Raw genomic sequence first — 20,492 nt, forward strand, 5'->3', positions numbered from 1 at the left:
AGAGAGAGAGAGAGAAGTTAGGATACGAAAAGTCAGTATGACCTAGTGGTTTGAGTGCTGGATTAGGACTCTTCTGCCTTCAAGGCAAAGCTATCATGGGGTTTTCTTGCCAAGATTTGTTCAGAGGTTTGCCCTTGCCTTCCCCTGAGGCTGAGAGAGAGTGACTCACTGGGTTTCATGGCCAAGTTGGGAATCGAACCCTAGTCTCCAGAGCCCTAGTCCAACACTCAGACTGCTAGACCATGCTGGCTCCCATGAGACCAGGGTTCAAAACCCCGCTCAGCCATGAATCTGGCTGGGTGTCCTTGGGCAAGTCACACTCTCTCAGCCTCAGGGGAAGGCAATGGCAAATCTTGCCAAGAACACCCCAGGACAGGGTTGCCATACATCAGAAACAACTTGAAGGCACACCACAACAAGGGGGGGGGGGCTAAGGACTACTGTATTTGACCTCCTCCCCTGAGCTCAGACCCCTTTCTCATCACAGGTAGCAACTCACTGTCAGCAGGTATACTCTGTACCAGCTCAGGAACATGGTGGCTTTCCTGTTATCTGCTCTAGAGTTCAGCTCCAGACATTCACCAAAGGAGAGAAAAGGCAGGGCTAAGCTAAAGAGAAGAGCCGGTGTGGCCTAGTGGTTTGAGGGTTGGATGGTGACTCTGGAGACCAGGGTTCGAATCCCAGCTCAGCCATGAAAGCCCACTGGGTGACCTTGGGCAAGAAGTCACACTCTCTCAGCCTCAGGGCAAAACCCCTCTGAAGAAACGTCCGCTTCAGGCACACTCACCGTGATGTGAAGGCACACAACAACAACAACAACAACAACAATTACAGAGCCAGCGTGGTGCAGTGGCTGGAGTTTTCGGACTCTGGAGACCTGGGTTCGAATCCCGGCTCGGCCATGGAAACCCACACTTGGGGGGCGCAAGACACACTGCACAAACAATCCAGTTTGAGACCGCTTTAACTGACTTATCTCAATGCTAGGGAATCCTGGGAGCTGTAGTTTATAGCTCTCTCTCTCTCTCTCTCTCTGACAGACCCACAGTTCCCAGAATCCCCTAGCGCTGATCCGGGGCAGGTAGGTAAAGCGGTGTCAAACTGGATTGTCCCTACAGTGTGTGGGCTTGGGCAAGAAGTCACACTCTCTCAGCCTCAGGGGAAGGCCATGGCAGTAAGCTCCTCTGAGCAAATGTTGCCAAGAGGAGAAGCCCAGGAGAGGCAAGGAGTCAGACAGGAGCAGAGCAGTGCTGGGTGGGAGAGCCAGGGCCTGCAGGGATCCCAATGGAGAGGAGGAGAGAAGGCCCCACTCTCTCCCTCCTCTGTCTCTGTCTCTGTCTCTGCCAGGAAACTCACCGGGTCCTTGGCCTGCAGCAGGGCCCACGACGCAGCCGCCAGCAGCAGAGCCAGCCCTAGACCTTGCATCCTGTCCCTGCTCTTCCTTAGTCCTTCTCTCCTTCTACTCTAAGTAGCAGCAGTCCTTATAGCAGCAGGGGCCTGGCGTAATCGCTGGCAGCAGTGGCACTGAACCCCCCCCCCCCCCGCTCACGTGACCCGCCCTTGGAACGTCCCACTTCAGTCTGAGGGGAAATGCCAGGCGCAGCCAGGGAGGAGGAGGAACCATTCTGGCTGGGAGGGGAGGGAACCCAGCCTCAGGCGACACTCTGGGGGGGTGTTGCCAATGTGGTGACTTTCACACGGAAACGGGGATTTTTCAAAGCTTTTGGTGTGATTTTGGTGCCTTTCGCCCCTTTCAGCTCCAGCCCTGACTCTGAGAGCGAGGCTGCTGGCCACAGAGAGAGCAACCAACCAACCCTTGGGAGTGTCACACACTCACCGGTTTCAGCCAATCAGAGAGAGGGCTGGAGAGGGGTCACCGCCCCGCCCTCAGGAAACGCTCTCTCTCTCAGCCCCTGACTCCCTCTTAAGTCTAGCTTTCCTAGACTTAAGCGCACTTCCTCAAATGCATGGGAATTGTAGTTCATTGTGGCACCAGAGCTCTTTCTCACAAAACTACCATTCCCAGGGTTCCCTAGCACTGAGCCAGGGCAGCTAAAGCGGTCTCAAACTGGATTATTTCTGCAGTGCGGTTGCAGCCCAACATGTTTCTATTTGGCACAAAGCTTCCTGGACCCCCTTCATGTCAAAATAAATAAACATCATAAAAGTATTATTAGAAGGACTGAAAGATTCTTTGGTTGGTTTTGATGGTCATTTTGAGACTTGAAATAAGTTCCAATTATTTGTATTCAATTAGGGCTACGTTTTATTGCCATATTAACATTAAGGGGACTTTTCGGGGGTTTTGGCTGAATATTTGGTGAGATATGGGGGGATTTGGTGAGTTTGGGCCAAACGTTTGGGGAATTGTCTTCGAGGCTGGTGGTTTCTTCCGCTTCCCTCCCCTCTCCTTTTCACAGCCATTTGGGGCAGCTGTGAAGGTGTGTGTGTGTGGGGGGGGTGTTTAGTATCATCATCATCATCATCATCATCATCATCATCATCATCATCATCATCATCATCATCATCATCATCATCATCATCATCATCACATTATTATAATTATTACTATTATTATCATCATAATCATCACATTATTATTATTAGTATTATTATCACCATCATCATCATCACATTATTATTAACTCTATTATTATTACCATAATGTTCTATGTTCTTGAATGGCCTGCATTTGTGGTGCCTTTTCCTCCCTGGCAGTTATGATATCTGGTCATGGCATCTGACATATTTATGGCATCTACACTGTAGAAATAATGAGGTTTGACAGTGCCTTAAGCATTGGCACTCCATCCTATAGCATCCTGGGATTTATCGCTTTTTAAATAAGGCCTTCAGCCTTCTCTGCCAAAGAGTCCTGGTGTCTCACAAAACTACACACCCCACCTAAGTTGTTATCTTTCCCTGAGGGAAATTTGGGGCCTGGTTTTGTGGGGCATGGTTCCATGCTTTCTACCAGAACTGTGTAAAATTCACTCTCAAAGCTAACTGACCATCTAGATCTGTAAACTTTCCACCTCTACCAAGTGTTGCCCAAGTTCACGATTAAGGCTGAATCTACACAAGGGCTGTAAGTACAGTATCCCAAATCCACGGCATAGTATCCCTGCCCTAGTCTGACCCTGTCACTGTCTTACATACCTGTTTTAATCCAAACTGAAATCAGTTTGGAAAGCCACGTAGGACCTCTGTTAGCCAGACTGGTGCAAGAGGGTATTTTTCTATGTGTGCAAATATCTGCTGTATTGGTTTATTTCTAGTCACACGACTGCAGTGTTGACATATTCACAGATTAACCCTTTGTTTTCTCTTTGTTCTGATTGTCCACTTGCACTTCTATAAAGAGAAGCCATAGAGAAGGAGGAGTGAAATGTCAACCTGTGAATGTGACCAAAACCATGGCCTTTTCCGGATGCCAATACAAACAAGGGAGGTACTCTTCTGTGGCAGGAATGATCAGGTGAACTATGTGACCACCTGAGATAGGCGATCACCCATCAACCTGCCCCTCTGCCCCTGATTCCACCATGATCCCTATTTGGGGGTCAATCCATCTGTTTTAAAACCAGTTCTTCCCAAAGACAGAGTGTTTTCTTAAGGCGCCTTCTGTTCACATCAGAAGGAGAGGGACACTGTGTTCCAACAGGACTATGAGTGATGTAATGACATGCTATTTATCTTGTGTACATAACTGATTTTGAATCCAAGATTTATACGATCCAAGATCTGTCCTCCAGCAATGCAGTGAAGTACAAGAAGTACTTATGTACCTCGGTTTCTAAAGCTGGAGGATAAATAAATGTCTTAAACGAATAAATATGAAACCACATAGGTAAGAGGGAATAGATTGTTCCAATCTGTAGAAAACAGAGAGGAATTAATGGAGACAATATGAGTTGGTTTGTATATATTTTCTATTACTGTATATTATACTTGACTATGGATTGACCTCATGCATAAGTCAACGGCAAGTTTTGGGCCCCCAAATTATGGATTTTTATATGATCTGTGGATAAATTGAGGTTAAAATCCAGGGGCATGTAAGAAAGGATCAAAAGGATGAAGCAAAGGAAAGCGATGCCAAAGAACTTGCAAAATTCTAGCAGATGCTTCCAGGACAGATTACATTCTTGCCTTTCATTAGGAGATGGTTCCTTTTTTAAAATAAGAGTTAAAGTACAGTACTTAACGTTGACCATGAATAAGTCAACTCAGGTTTCTTGGGTCAATGTTGTGACTAAAATTTCTAGACTTATACAGTATATAAGGACAATAACATTGGTAATAATAACTATAGAGAATGTATGCCCATGTGTAGATGTCAGTCTTCCCCATAACTCCACGATGATGAATTCCAAGACCCTAAAAACTGGCATGGATACTAGGTAAATCCTTGGGGCACACATGTCATTGCATGATGTTGTTTTTTAATTGGATTACTTAATTGTAGCTAATTAAAATCTTTCTGCAGTAGTATCTTCAGCCACTAGATGCCAGATCTTCATCAACTGTGAGAGATGAAGCTGGAGGCTGGCCAGAGAACTTTGTTTGTCCACAGGGTCCCTAGGTATTGCTAAGGTAGGCTTCTTCTGCAAGGTCCCCAAATTCTTCAAACGGTCCATAGAATGAGAGTGAGAAACCTAATTGTTGTTGAATAAGTGGAGGAGAAATCCTGAATGAACACCAAAGTGAAGGAAGGAAAGAACAGTGAGAAAGAAATGGGGGGGAGGTCAAAGTGAAAGGGACGCATAGTGTTTGGAGGGGGGGAGACTAGGGCCTCAGCCGCACTGCAGAATTAATGCAGTTTGACACTATTTTAACCGTCATGGCTCCATCCTATGGAATCCTGGGATTTGTAGTTTGTTGTGGAACCATAGCTCTCTGACAGGGAAGGCTAAATATCTCACAAAACTACACATCAAATAATTCCATACCATTGAGCTATGGCGGTTAAAGCAGTGTCAAATTGCATTAATTCTGCAGTGTAGAGGCAGCCTAAGCGGTTTTTAGGTTCAAACTGACACTGGTACTTTTGCTATTACAGTAGTAGTAATATTTTGTCTTTTTGTCTAACTCTAGCTCCAAGACCATGGACGCTACACAGGTGAAACTTGGCAAGTATTTCTAGATGACCATAGGATATGCATCTATAGGATTTTTAAAATTTTTAATATTTGCATTAATTTAAATATGCCTATGAGTTTGAAGCCTGTGGTACTGTACTTCAGTGGCAAAGTTACCTGACAACGTATAGCTTTGCAGACAACAGAGTTTTGAAATCAGTAACAGTGGTCTGAGTGACAGAATTACAAGGCTTATTCCTTTTCACTGTAACCTAAGGGCTGTTTCACCTTCCATGAAGCTGGGCACTTTTGCTCCTAAAGAATATGGATTTGCTTCAGTAATAGCTAGTCTGTGAATCATTCAGCACTCTGTTATAGATCTGTTACATCATCTTTCTCACAATGCTTTTTAGTGGAGTCTGGTCACATATTGAACTAATAGTTACTAAGTGAATAATACGTAATTATGTAAAGAAATAAAGTGGCAGGCCATACAAGCAATTGCAAACCAGTCAATGAAAACTGCTCCAACCAGTTTCCCTAGCAGGTAGAGTGACTTGACATGTTGATGCTAATTTTAGACATTTCTGGTAGAAGCTGGTAAGTGGGCGCAAACTCATTTTATTCTATTTACGGCAACCCCATCCTATGTGAAGGATGTTTCAAGCTGACACTTATTAAGTAAACTGACCAGAGAGAAGAGTGAGGAAAGAGCAAGGTTGTTTGAGGTAGTGTTTTAAGAAACTCAGATTCTGACGTGCCTTACATGTACCAGTTCCTGTGGCTGTTTGCACTGCAGAGAACAGAGTTGCAAAGGATTATGATATATTCCTACTTCTTTATTAATTGTGAGGATTCTGGGAGTCAGGGGCAATGGCTAATGTTGCTACAAGTTGATCTTGTCCCTAATGCATTTGTGGATGCCACAAGTATGTGGAGGTTTTAGGAGTTTATCAAACAGGAGTAATTTCTCTTAAATTTGAATTAAAGAAAGTGGGGCCAAAACACATTCACTTAAAATCGCTAGTTTCATGCAATTACGTTAATACGCCTTGCATTCGAACTGGATCCCCATTGCCCGAAAATAGCATGCCATTGTCTTAATTTGCATGTAGCAGTCTATCACGCAATAATGTGAAACCACATGATTGCGTTCGGACTGACTTCCCATTGGTCGAATTTGTGTGTAGTGGGTTATCATGCAATAATGTTAAACCCCATGATTGCGTTCAGATTGCCATCGGATTATACTTCCAATTCCCCTTGTCTGATAAACTCCCTAGTCTGTCTTCTAAGTGGCCGCAAAAATTTACTTTGAGAAGAATCGTCAGAGGAAACGTTGTCCCTGTCATACTCTCTCTTAGATTGCAACTGTGGTCAGATAGAAACAAATCCCATGTGGACAGATGCACAATAACAGCTGGTGGCTCTGATGTCAGTGGGGCAGAAAGAGTGCTCTAGATTTTAATCTGAACTTTTAACGGGGCTGTCCTAGATCCCAATGATAAATAAATAGTCTGTGTTAAGGTTTGTATCTGTACAAATCCTGTCTGACATTCATGCTAGTCCTAATGTGGGGGTGGATGTTTTCAAGTGGGTGCAGCAACAGGAGGGGTCAGTTTCTTGTTTTCATTTTCTCCTCAGACAGGTTTTGAAGCTTTTTTTTAAATCTCAGGGTTTAGAACCAGGAAGAGAATTTCCACGGTCCCACTGTTATCTTTTATCTATCTTAAAAGGTGCTGAATTTGCAACTGTGTCATCTTGCTGTATTAAAAACAAAACAAATAAAAGATGATCTAAACATGATTCTCCATCATCATGTTCCACAACAGTGCTAACATGTTATATTCTGTGGCAGCAGCCAGCCATTACAATGAGTATGTATTTCTACATCATGTTTAAAAAAATAACCCAACTATTTATTTATTTTTCTGACAAAGCTAAACAAACAGTGAAATTAGGATTAAGTTAGTAGTAACATATTATATAGAGAATACTGCTATACTATAGGCCAGTGTGAGTTGAAGATAGGACTTTATCATACGGGGAAAATCGGGGCTTTAAACAGCAATTATCCTGTGAAAATTGCGCAGTCCCAATTAACATTTTCACAGGATGTTGCAATTAAAGTACCATTATCCCAGGAATAAACAGACAATAAACAGCAACAAATCATTCACAGGGAAATCCCATGAAATGATTTGTTGCTGTTTATTGCCTGTTTATTGCTTATTTATTCCCAGGATAATGACTCTTTAATTGCAATGTGTGTGAAAATGTCAATCATGACTGTGTAATTTTCACAGGATAATAGCTGTTTAAACCCCCCGGTTTTCCCTGTGTGATAAAGTCCCTAGTCAGAACAATAATGTCAGGCACTGCTTGAATAGGATGCACAATGCATACATTGCACTGGCTGCCAATTAGTTTCCAGGCAAAGTACAAGGTGTTGGTGATCACCTTTAAAGCCCTACATGGCTTGGGCCCAGAGTACTTGAGAGAACACCTTCTTCCCTATCGTCCGCCCCGCACACTAAGGTCCTCTGGAAGAAATCTACTACAGCCCAAAAAATCTAGGTTAACATCAGTTTCCCAGAGGGCCTTCTCTACTACTGCTCCTAAACTATGGAACGACCTGCTGGAGGAGATCCGTCACATTTCCACTCTGGATGCTTTTAAGAAAGCACTCAAGACGGATCTCTTCTGGCAGTCCTTTCCAACTTAGTTACCCTCCCCAGATATAGAGATATTGTCCCCTCATTTGTCTGTTCTTTCCTGCCTGTTTCTGCCTTTTTAAAAATGCTTTTAATGTTTTTAATGTTTTTTATACTATTATTGTTTAATTCTGTTTTAGTACTGGGTATGGGGGGACGGTAGGTCTAGGGTTTGATTTTTAACTCTATTGTAATTGATGTATTTTATTGTTGTAACCCGCCTGGATTCTTCGTGATTGGGCAGGCTATAAATAAATCTTTATTATTACTTTATTATTAAAAGTGAGCTGCTCTTTTTTCCTCCCTCTCAATCCCTATTCCTTTTGTTTAGTTATAAAGCCTGTGGCCAATGGGCAGTTTCATTACTGATATGTATAAGCTGCTCTTGGAGCTTCTTTAAGTGGGGCATGGGGTAAACATTTGTTTAACAGATTAAGAAAAGTTATTTAATTTTGTTTGCATAAAGCTAGAATAGCAAAAGGAGGCAATTGCTAGTTCTAGTCTTCTCGGAGCATGTTCCTCTTAGCATGCATCTTCCCTATAGGTTTGATGCTTGCAAAATGCACCTTCCAGCATAGAGCTCCTAATACTGCATTTAAAAACTCTTCCATAAGTGTCCCATTCTCACAGCAGTCATGTTAGTTAAATTAAAAAGGGAACATACCACTTTCAAGGCACTGGAACTCCTCTCAATAGCACAACCGGGGCTGCTGTCCCCATCAAACTCTCTTCCTGACTTAATTCCATCTGTCTGCCTTATGCTCTACCTAGCATGCCTTTAAAGTTTTTTTAATCCACTTTCTTTGTACCTTCCAGAGCTCTGCTACAGCGATTGAAGCCAAAAGATAGTAAAGAGATAGAGGAAAAAATAGTAAAAATAATAAAGCTAATCAGGAATAGTGAGGGGAGGGGGAAACAGGGGGACAGAGAACTGACACCACATGACTTGCAATTGGAAAACTGCCCCAGGAACAACATTTCTCACCTGGGGACCTACGCACTTGCCAGGTCATTGACTGTTTTTTTCCTGTCAATATAAAGGGACAGGTTAGAGACTGTGCAACTACAGGTTGGAAACATGGCCATGGGATGAATATGACCTTTCGTGGTGTAATCACAGTTTAAAAGCCATGTTCAGTAATGTCCCAAGGTTTCTAAGGCTTCCCATTTTTAAAAAAAATTCAAAAATGCCTCCAGGTCTCCTAGAAACTGTGGTAGGCATACTAAACCAATACTACTTCAGGTTGTTGTTGTGCACCTTTAAGTTGTTTATGATTCATGGTGAATCTGAGGTGAAACTATCATGGGGTTTTCTTCATAAGATTTTTTCAGAATTGAGTTGCCATTCATTTCCTTTAAAACCGAGAGTGTGTGACTTACCCAAGGTCACCCAGTGGGTTTCTGTGACTGAGTAGGGGTTTGCACTCTGGTCTCCTGGATTCCAGTCCAACATTAAAACAGCTGTATCATGTTGGCTCAAAAAACAAAACAAAACAAAACAAAAACCAATCCCACAGTTTTCTTGGCAACATTTGTTCAGAAGGGGTTTGCCATTGTCTTCCTCTGAATCTGAGAAAGTATGACTTGCCCAAGGCTAGCTAGTGGGTTAACTCTGATTTCCTAGAGTCCTAGTCCAACACTAAAACCACCAAAATGCTCAACACAACATTGGCTATCAATATTACTACTACTACCTATACTACTAATATCATTTTGGGTGTTTGCATTAATTTTGGGCATGACACTGAGGGTCTTTAGAAAATACATGGTGGTGATTGTAGCTCACCTGAGCATCATCAGTACTATGGCTTACTCCATATTGAGACAGTAGACTACTAATAGCACCATCCTATTCAAACTCTATTGCAACATTCATTGGACTCTAGGCCAAATGAACTTGGATTCATAAATCCCCCCCCCCCACAATTGTTTATTGAGTCCGTATGGGTGATAACATTTGTAGGGGCTTGGTTGCACTTAGTGATGGGCTGTGCAGTTCCTACAAGAGGACTGAGTAAACATATTACTTTCTGTGGCTGACAAACTTCAGTTGATCCAGGAAGGTCCAGACACATCTTGGCCTAATGGTCTCCACTACATTTGTCATGCCGTTTGCAAGGCTACAGATGTGCACCATGGTTTGTCAGAGTCTTCCATGCAGACCTAGACCACCTTCTCAAAAATCCCTCTCCCAGCAAGTCAACCTTGGAGCCCTGGGATCGTATTCAAAACTTTGTGGCTGCAGTATTAGCATTTAACCAAGGTGCCACCCGGGCTCCTTCATTCCTGTATCATTAAGTGGGGGGGGGGAAGCCTCTAATATGGATTTCCATCAATACTGTTAATTGAGAAAGTCATGAGAAAACTTTGAGATGGTATAAAAAGGAGGAAAAGAGGGGGAGAACTAAAGAAATGTGACAGCATCTTTAAAACTAACTGTTTTTTATTTTAGTATGAGCATTTGTGGATATAAACCCACTTCTTCAGATGCAGCACCAAGTCATTTTAAGGCTCAGGTATAAAGCATATTTATACAGTTGTGTGAGTAGGAAAGAATATAATAGGATCCCTATGACCAAATATGTAAAACGTTTTCAGAATTCCTAAGAATAGGCAGATCCCACTACGCTTAGTGGGTCTGGGTGACCTATTCTTCTTCCTGCTTGTCTTGAGGGACTCAGGTCTTTCAATATTCCCACTGAGTGTTTACCTTGCTGCCACATTTGCTAATCTCTGTCATCCTGTTAATTATTCCTAGTTTGCTTCCTCATTAGTCAAGGCCTTTCTGAATGGATTCACAAATCTACATTACCATCATCCACTCCTGGCTCACCCTGCCATGTCTCCTTGGTTCTTTTGGAAACAACAGGGAAGCCTTTTGAATCTCTGGCCACCTCTGCCCTAAGGCTGCTGATATTTAAGATTGTCTTTCTAGTGGCAGCTGTCTGATCTAGGCATTCAAGTTAGGTGTGCTACCTGAAACATGATCTTTCTTATCTCATCCTTCCTAGAGATGAAGTGGTTCTCTGGCCAGATCTTACCTTTCTCCCAAGATCATCTCACCCAAGATATCATTTTCCCCCAAACTGCACTTCTGAGTGAGCTCCACACCTTAGTTGTCAGAAGGACTATAGTCTTCTTTGTTGATATAACAAATATTTTTCCCAAGACTGTCTTGACGAAGGGATTGCACCTGTCTTTGCAGAGGCTGTTAAAATGGATTGTTGCAGCTATAATCCTTGTATGTGAACTAGCACATTGTCCCATTCCTGCCCATGTCTGGGGTCACTCAGCATGAGCCACAGATGCCTCAACTGCCTTTCTGCATGGTTTGCTTTTCCGTGATGTCTGCAGGGGAGCCAACTGGTCACAGACATCCACATTCATCAGACACCGCAAGGTTGACCCAGGTGCCAGGTTTGGTGCAAATTTTAGAAGGAGAATGCTTTCAGTCTTTTCCCAATAAAAATGGAAATCACCTCACAGTGAATATTGCTTGTATTCTACCTGTTTGTTGCTTCCCTGTAACTGATTTTCTGAATGGTCATCTCTAAATCCCTGCCCTGTTCCCTATTGGGGTGTTGTTGTTTCCCTTTCAAATCTGCTTCTACTTTCACTGCAATGATTCCTCAGAAACCAGCATCCATATACACAATGGAGGAGGGTAGAGTTCTTGCCAGGTAACACAAGGTTTAGCTCTGGAAAGTTTAGATGTTTTCTATGCTGGCACAGAACATGTGTATGAGTTCACAGATGATCACAGTTACTGAAAAGCAGCCAGTTCCAGCATTTCCAACAGTTCTGTTTCCCGCATTTGTTTTTGGATGTAGCTGCTGATTGTGTGATGTATTGATTACAATCTAGTTATCCATCAGTTTTAACCTTTAAAGCTCTAAATAGCATGGCTATCAAAATGACTACCTGTTTCTGTCCGAATCTGTCTATCGCAAGAGAGGATCTTTTGTGGATAGCACCACCTTGAGAAGATTGTTGGATGGCAATAAAGGCCTTTGCTTATTTTGCAGAGACTGCATGGAATGTTTTCCTCTCAGAGTTATGCATGTTTCTCACTCTAGTTGCTTTTGGGAAGAGTGAGAAGGTGCATATATGGAAAATGGCCTTTAAAAAACTGTTTTGATATTTTGCAGGGGTAACTGTCGTGGCCATTTAGCAAATTCAAACAAACAAATTCACCAAACAATTCAAACAAAAATCCACCAAACAGTCTTGTTGATATGCAAATGGACTTTACATTTCCAGGACTTTGTTAGACTCCCAATTCCCACATGGCCAGAAGGAGAAGGAGCCATCCTGCAAAATTTATCCTTCTCATAATATCTTGACTAAGGCCAGAAACAACAAAACATCTCTAATTTTTCTCTGTTTGGTATGTTGTTCATTACCTGATGAAGAAGTCAGTGGAGCTTCGAAAGCTTGCAACAAGTCTATTGTGCATTTTGGTTGGCCAACAAAGGTATCACTGTTCGGTGGATTTTTGTTTTGATACTTGTTGACTATTGCTGAGATTTTAACGGTTATGATTATTGTTGTGATTTTTATAGTTTTATTATGTAACTCGTTTTTAACTTCTTTTAAACAAAGTTGTCTTGAGTGCTAGTTTTTCATGAACAGCTGTGTAAAAAAAGAAAATAAATACAATAAAATAATTGCTGTGATATTTTATTTATTTATTTATTTATTCATTTATTTATTATCCTTTCTCCCAAGGCTTGTTTCTTTTCTTTAACTTACTCATTTTATCTTATCTTCTCCTTCTAGCTGATGCATTTTACAGAGGAGGTTTGGCTTCTGTTAATGTTAAATATTGTGTGACATTAATACATCTTTATTGCAATTCAGATTTGGCAGATGTATTACTAATAGGCTCCGAATTCCCAGCAGATCTGAATCCACTTTCTGGCCAGCCCTGATCTAGCATGTCTTTTTAAGCTTTGGCACTAGCAAAGTGAGGTTCATGCAGTTATGTGTGGGCATCATATGGAAGTGTCACTAAGGGTTCCAGATGTTGACAGTTAATCTGCCTCCATATGCAATAACTTTGATTTCCCAAGAGCACCCATGTAATTGTTCCCCTCTGTGTGCCAAATTTGTATGGTAAAGACATGCAGAGAGATGTTATCTGCTCCTACCCTAAAACTATGAAACCTTCCTAAGTTTGAGCTTGAGGCTGAAAAAAAATTGTGTCTGGGCTTATTTTTGGTGGCTGGAATTCAACTGGCTTTCAACATCCAGGCAATACTTTGAACCTTTTGTGTAATCCAACCTAAACAACCTTTTAGATGGTGGCTGCGATTCCTTATTCTTGGAAAGCCCAAATTTCACATCCATGCAAAGGAAAGAGTGATCTATTGGTTTTTACTCATGAATTCTATCTCTCAGGAGAGTTACAACTTACCTTTCATCATCATAGGGGCTTCCAAGCTATGATGGATGTGGTCCAACAGGACAAAACCTCCAGGGAACTGCACGGCCCTGGTCCTGGAGTGAAAGCCAGAGAAGGGCTGATGTGCTTTATGTACTTATGTGTCTTGAAGTTGCCAGTAGAAAGGGGGAAACAGATGAAATAGAAAGTTGTCAGTTCCTTGACATTGGGGGATAAAGGAAGAAACGCCCAGTTAATTTCCCAGTGAGAAGCCTGTGAGTTGTCTTATTTCTGGAATGCAATGCATTTAGTATGACGTCTTCCCGTTTTATAAGGGCCTCTCTTTGCTGTTTCCAGCATAGGCCAAATGCAGGATCATGGTTTCCTTGTTGCTCCAGTGACCTGTAATGTGATACCTGTTAATTGTTCATCACTTTTCTCCTCATCACAACATGAAGGGAAAATGTAGGATGCAACACTGGGCAGTAAAAATGAAATAAGATGGATGACACCTGGCTTGACAGCAATACATGCAAAAAAGTTCTAGGAGTCTTAATGGACCACAGGCTGAGCATTGCAGAGTCAGCAATGTTGTGATGCAGTAGTTAAGAAAGCCAAGGTAATTCTAGGCTGCATTAATAGTGTAGTAACCAGACTGAAGTACCACTCTGTTTTGGACAGACCTCACCTGGAATACTGTGTCCAGGTCTGGGCACCACACTTAGGAAGGATGTTGACAAGCTGGAATGTGTCCAGAGGAGGGAATCCAAAATGGTGAAAGGTCAACTATGCCCTGTGAGAAGCATCTTAGGGAGCATCTTAGGAAGATGAGTATGTTTAGCCTGGGGAAGAGGAGGATAAGGGGTGACATTATAGCCATGTTTACATATTTGAAGGGATATCATATTGAGGATGGAGCAAGCTTTGTCTTCTGCTGCTCCAGAGGACATAGGGCAATGAATTAAAGCGAGGAAAAGAGATTTTCCTGAAAACATTAGGAAGAGCTTCCTGACAATAAAAGCTGTTGAACAGTGGAGCACACTGCTTTGAAGAGTGGTGGCGTCTCCTTTGGAAGAGAGGCTAGATGGCCATCTGTCATGGGTGAGTTCCTGCAAGGCAGGGGTTGGACTGGATGGTCCTTGTGGTCTCTTCCAACTCTATGATTCTATGAACATCTTTTGTGTGAATCCACTATGCTGCATACTGTATTCCCCATTTCTGCTTAAAAAGCAGGGAGGGGGAGGGAGAAAAGGGAATGCAGCAGAAACCTTTAGGACTAACTGGTTGTAAATTTTGCATGAGTTTTTTCTGGATATAAACCCACTTCTTCAGAAGCTAACAAAGTCCTGAGTCTGATCCCTTCCAGTGACCCCATCACTTTCAGTGTGTAATTTCTTTGCTGTCTGTTGTTAACTGCTCTCAAATCAACCCCACCTCATGGCAGCCCTGTGGATAAGACCTCTCCATGACGCCCTATCCTCCACTGCTCTATTTAGGTCCTGTAGATTTAGGCCTGAGTCAAGCCATCTGGCATGCAGTCTTACTTTCATTTTGCTACCTTCCACATTTCCTAGCATTATTGTCTTTTCTAATGCCTTCTCATGGTGTGTCCAAAGTAAGGCAGCCTCGGCGTCATCATCTTGGCTTCTAGGGAATGCTCAAGCCTGATTTATTCTAGGATGCATTAAAAAAAATCTGAACTGGGCCAATCTGTTACCATGTGAAGTCATTTTTGCAGTGTAAGAACAAATCATATTCATAAGTGCAGTTTCACTTAAGTTTAAATAATAAAACTGTTACTTTAAATATTAGATTGTGCTGAACTTCCATTTTGCATAAAGCTGTGTATGAAAAAGTTTCCATGCAATGTGATGCAACTTTGCTATTGCTAAACTATAGTAGATATTCATATGGATTTATTCTGTTCTCTCACATTAAGCTTAAATCTGCACAAAAATGCTAACATACTATATGGATAGCACTAAATTTGTCTTAACAGTTCTGCAGCATCTTATATCCATCAAGCAAACAAAACAGATTAATAGTCACATAAGCTCTTGGGGTAGGAGAGGGATATTTCAACAGATAATTTCCAATGATGGAGGTGGCATAGATGAGACAAAAGTGGGAAGTGAAGAGCGCCTAGGGCAAGTATTGGGTGGAGATCACCATGAGTGGGAAGTAGTCAGCTTCTTAACAGAGGAAGAAGCAGGCTTGCATGGTACTGTCAAAGAAGCCTATGATGTGGATGTTAGATATACAGAGGCTTAAGAAATTCTTGGTACAATGCTATGCATGTCCACTCAAAATTTCAAATCAACTGAATTTAATAGGAGTTATTAGTTACCAACTGGGTTTAGAGGATGGCTGCTTGAACAGCATCTACATGCTATCCACATGTCAGCATCCACATTTAAGCTTGTTTGAAAAATGTTAGCTGGTAATGCAAAGGGGTGTGTGTGTGTGTGTGTGTGTGTGTGTGTGTGATTTCCTTGACCAGCCTTGAAAACAGGGCTGGCTGTCTTCCTTATTGTGTGCTTTCAAGTACTGTAATTTGTAACTTATGGCTACTCTAAGGTGTGTTTTTTTTGCAAGCTTTCTTTAGAGGCTTTGCTTTTGCCTTCCCCTGAAGCTGAGACAGTATGACTTGCCCAAGGTCACCCAGTGCGTTTCCATGACCAAACAGGGATTCGAACCCTGGTCCCTATAGCTGTCTGGGAAGGGCAAGATTCCCCTCATCTCCTCTCTCTCCTGCTGAATTAATTGAGTGTAAGCTATTTTTGCATTTTGAACTTGGCTTTGCAGCAGCAACTGAAGCAGGCTAAGGATGAAGGGGCAAAGTGAGAGAGAAACTGGGACATTTTAAAAGCAGCCAAAAAAGTTGGACAACAGAGGATTAATTGGGACTATCCCTGCCAAATCAGGATAGTTGGAGGGTATAGTTTTAAATGCTTTTAAACTGTTTTAAATTCACTGGTTTTAACATGAAAGCTTATTTAATTGGTTTTTACTATTGTGTGTTTAGTATTAGGATTAATTTTAGCTACATTCTGTTTTAATATGTGCAAATGACCTGCCTTACGTCTCTTACTGGGAGAAAGCCAAGATATAAATGAAATAATAAATACATAAATTTTCCTTTCCCTGTCCAGCTGAGCATGCAATAAAACCAAAAACTATTCCAGACTGTCTCTTTCCCACAAACTAATACACAGTGGTATTGTAGTAATTTCACAATGTTTAGTACCTACAATATAGTTTGCCATGTAAAAGGTTGTGTCAACAGAATGCTTACATAGGATAACTTGTAGTATTGTTCTCTCATTACTGAGATGAGCAACACCTCTGCTCCTTTTTTGATTGTGCAAAGGACTACCAATCAAATCCTTCACTCAGAATATTCTGTTCAAAACTGGGGAATTAGCACACTGTCTAATTTGGGCAGTTCTTGAGATTTTCACCATGAGTGTATATACAACAGTATCAACAGTATGCAGCAGCTTCATACATAGTGCTCAGTTTCAGTAATCTTCAGTATTGTTTCTTTCATTCCAAGCTAATCTGTAAAATGGGTAGACAGCTAGGGTGTGTTTGCTTTAAAGGATAGGTAAATCAATGATGCATACTGTTATATATAAGGAGAGGACTCGTTGTGGCTTCCCAACTGCCTACGATAAGATTTGAGTTCTGACAGCAAGAAGATGAAAACTGTTGTTAAGAATAGCCACCAGCGTATGTTTAACTGAGCTTCAAGAAACACCAAATTCTTGTTAAAAGGTGTTTCCCTGTGGTCATGTTTTTGTATATGCAGGGCATGATTGTATTCCTTTATAATTAGAGTAGTCTTACTGTGTGGGCAACAAATGTATATGGAGAACCCGGATATTTATGGCACCATTGAACACATTAAAATATTGTCAACATAATTAAGCTTCTGAAATGTTTATGGTCAAATTGGGGAGCAGCAGCAATTACTTTTGAAAGGGAGAGAGAAAAAAGACAAGGCATGTTTATCCATGCTTGGATTGTATTTTCCATCAAGTCCTTCTGCTCTCAGACTAGTCAAAAAATGACTGCTTTTTCCTGACCAAGTGAGGTTGCTGGTCATGTTACTGTCACACATGGGGTGGTTTGACAATTGGCGGGCCTTATAAAACTTTGGATTTCCCAGTGAATTTTTTGTATGGTACCCACTTCCCTGCCCCTTTCAGGTATCAGCCAGCTCACCATATTTGGAGCTACCATATATAGTCCACTATAGGTCGATCTCATACAAAAGTCGAGGTCACGTTTGGGGGCCAAAATTATGGATTTTGCCATGATCCATGGATAAATCGAGCACCAAGTAGCCGTCATACTCAACTGTGAAGTAGCCTTCCAACTTTCAGCACAGAGATTTTGATACTGAAGATGTAGCAAGGTCTGGGAGGCCTTAATGAGTGTCAGCTCTTGAAATTGTTTGAGTGTGTTCATGACTTGATTTTGGTAGACTGGCAAATTTCAGCTAAAGCAATTGTTCAGATACTAGAAATATTCTGGGAATGCAGAATTATGAGTGATCTAGTGATAATTTTTTGGAACAGCTCATCTCTGTTGATGAAACATACTTAAATCACTATGTTCTGGAAACCAAGCAACAGTCCTTGCAGTGGCAGCACTTAGGTTCTCATGGCTGAAGAAATTCAAGACTCAGAGGTCAGCAGGAAAGGTCATGGCAATGGTTTTTTGAGATAAGATATTCTGATGATGATCTTGAGAAGGACCAAAGAGTTAATGCAAAAAGAAGGCACTTAATAAAAAAAATGGCGAGGAAGCTGTAGAAAGATGTTCTCTTTTTGAAGGTCAAACCTTTAAAAAGAAGAACATTTTCAAATGATTCAGATGTTATAGCAGCAGCAGAGCAGTATTTCAGTGACTGGGCATTTTTTTTTCTTGGAAAGGTTAAAGTTTCGAGAAACGATATGCCAGGTGTCTCCAACTTCAAGGTGAACATGTAGAATAACACATAAGCTTTATGACTCTAGTTCATTCACTTCTTGGTTGGGCTGAGAACTTTTCAGCACCCCCTCATAGGTGGAATGTACAAATTCCACTCACGCTGATTGCAGAACTTGAAGAACCAAGACTAAGTGCCAAGTCATAAGCTTAGCGTCTGTCCTTAGGAATGTGCCTGTAGGATTGTTTCGGGAAGGGTAAAAATAAAATTATTCCAAGCAGGGACTATTTGCGTAAGTAGAATGTGTGCCAGCTAAAAGAGAGGCAGAACAACTAGAGAAAGATGGACATATATAAATTAACTGAAATGCTAGCGCCACCTTCCAGAATTTGACCATACATTATAGTTTCAGCCAAGGTGATATAAAGCACAGGTGTTTCGAAAGTGTCATGAACTACATTCTTAAAGAGAAACTGGCCAGTTTCAATGTCCTGCAGATCAACACTACATCCAAAGTGCTTCATTTCCAGAGTGTCAAAGGATACCTGTGGGCACAATCGAGTGGTGAAGGCAAGATGTAGTATTATATGAATAAGCTTTTTGAGCTTGCAAAAGAAGGGTGTGGGTGATGAGTGTGTCTTTCTATATCAGCCAAGCAATCCGCTGAGGGAAACCAAATAAAAATGGATAGCTATGAAGAATAGGGGGGGGGGAACCTTAAAAACTTAACTGTTGTTTCTTGTGTCTCCAGCCCTTCCCCAATTTGATATATATACTGTATATACTCATGTATTCATCTAGAAATTTTAGTCAGTTGACCCAAATTTATCCACGTGTCAATGTACATTAACTCATATATATATATACACAAATAGTCCCTGCTTGGAATAATTTCATTTTTACCCTTGCCAAAACAATCCTACAGGCATATTTCTAAGGACAGACGCTAAGCCTTGTGACTTGGCACTTAGTTTTTTTTCTTCAAGTTCCTGAAATCAGCAGGAATGGTGTGTGTATCTATATCTATATGGTGCCATCCCTTTCCTCTAAATAGCGTGGTAAAAGGCAAGAGTTTAGCCCATCCTGGGAGCACAAAAAAAAAAGCATGGATTTGCTCTAATCTCTCATCCATCCAGCCCTTAGGATGAGCACAAACTGTTATGCCTGACAGAATTTTATAAGTTCTTTGGCATCGTTTTCCTTTGCATCCTTTGTTACATGGCCCTAAGTTTTATCCTCAACTTATCCACGGGTCATATTAAAATCCGTTTATTTTGGCCTCAAAGACTGCTGTCGACTTAGACATGAGGTCAACTTACAGCCGACTATATACTGTGTATCACTAAAAGGCCTTGCACTACACACCTAAGTGGCTTCAGGTTTACCTCCTGTTTTAAAAATGGGTAATGTGGTAAATACACCCCAAAACAAATATTACAAAAACAAGGAAAATGGAGGTAATGCAGCCCTCCAAAGTAAGGGCTGTGTGTGTGTGTGTGTGTGAGAGAGAGAGAGAGAGAGAGAGAGATGCAGCTTTCTATCCCCAGCAGTTTCCCATTCTTGTCCTGCAGCATAATTAGAAAGTGAGAAGTGCTGGATTGTGGATGGATTTCTAGACTACAGGACCTAGCTCTGAATTTCAGAGGCTGGCTTCTGTCTTCCAGTCCTCAGGATGAGTTGGAGGAATTTCAGGGTGAGAGCACTGCCTTGAAAAGTGTGTGTACTCTTTTCTCATTTGTTCGACTTAGCGTTTTTTATTTGAATGGCATACTCTGTGAAACTGTGAATGTACCATGCTTAAGGACATCACTAGGGGCTGCCTGCTTTAACGTCATCAGGGTCCATCCTCATGACCTCACAACAAATCATCACAAGGTCTCTGGTTTTGGCTCTGAGATTTCAGGGGGTAAAGCTGACCTGGCAACCTAGGTGCATCACCAAAAAGAGGATGCAGATCTGAATAATATTTGCCTGTGTGTTGAAATGTGCCTTTGCAAATTTAGAAATCACTGTAATTTAGATAGAAAATTAAGTGTGACCTGCATCTCGACTCAGCTGATGAACAACTTTAAGGCCCCTGCTACCCCTTGTTATTGTTCTTGATCAGAGCTTGGGTCTGGATGAGATTTCAAGTAGAAGGCACTTTCAGAGAGAGGATAACTGTAGGTCAACTCTTCAAGCAGAAGACTCCTCTTTAAAGTATGATGCACAGCGGCACTTGTTACCAATAAATGTAACTGAAATTCCCTTAGGATGTCTTAATCAGCAGAGATGATTCATGTTGCATATTTCATAACCTCCAAATTGCATAAGTGATCTTTTTCACAATTATTTTAGACCAGCAATGTTGCTACTTAGATAGCATGAGAAACAATGTG

The 20,492-nt window shown here is 41.6% G+C and overlaps 1 protein-coding gene across 1 annotated transcript in view; it reads right to left on the minus strand.

Annotated features, from left to right (window-relative positions):
- The window catches only part of ASAH1 (N-acylsphingosine amidohydrolase 1), a 13,560-nt gene extending 12,135 nt beyond the window's left edge, over nucleotides 1-1,425 (minus strand). Inside the window, 1 exon segment of the mRNA XM_042469668.1 lies at nucleotides 1,357-1,425. Within this exon segment, the coding sequence (XP_042325602.1) occupies nucleotides 1,357-1,425 (69 nt within the window).
- Nucleotides 1,426-20,492: the final 19,067 nt, after the last annotated feature.

The sequence above is a fragment of the Sceloporus undulatus genome, chromosome 5, assembly GCF_019175285.1.
Source record: "Sceloporus undulatus isolate JIND9_A2432 ecotype Alabama chromosome 5, SceUnd_v1.1, whole genome shotgun sequence".
Lineage (NCBI taxonomy): Eukaryota > Metazoa > Chordata > Lepidosauria > Squamata > Phrynosomatidae > Sceloporus > Sceloporus undulatus.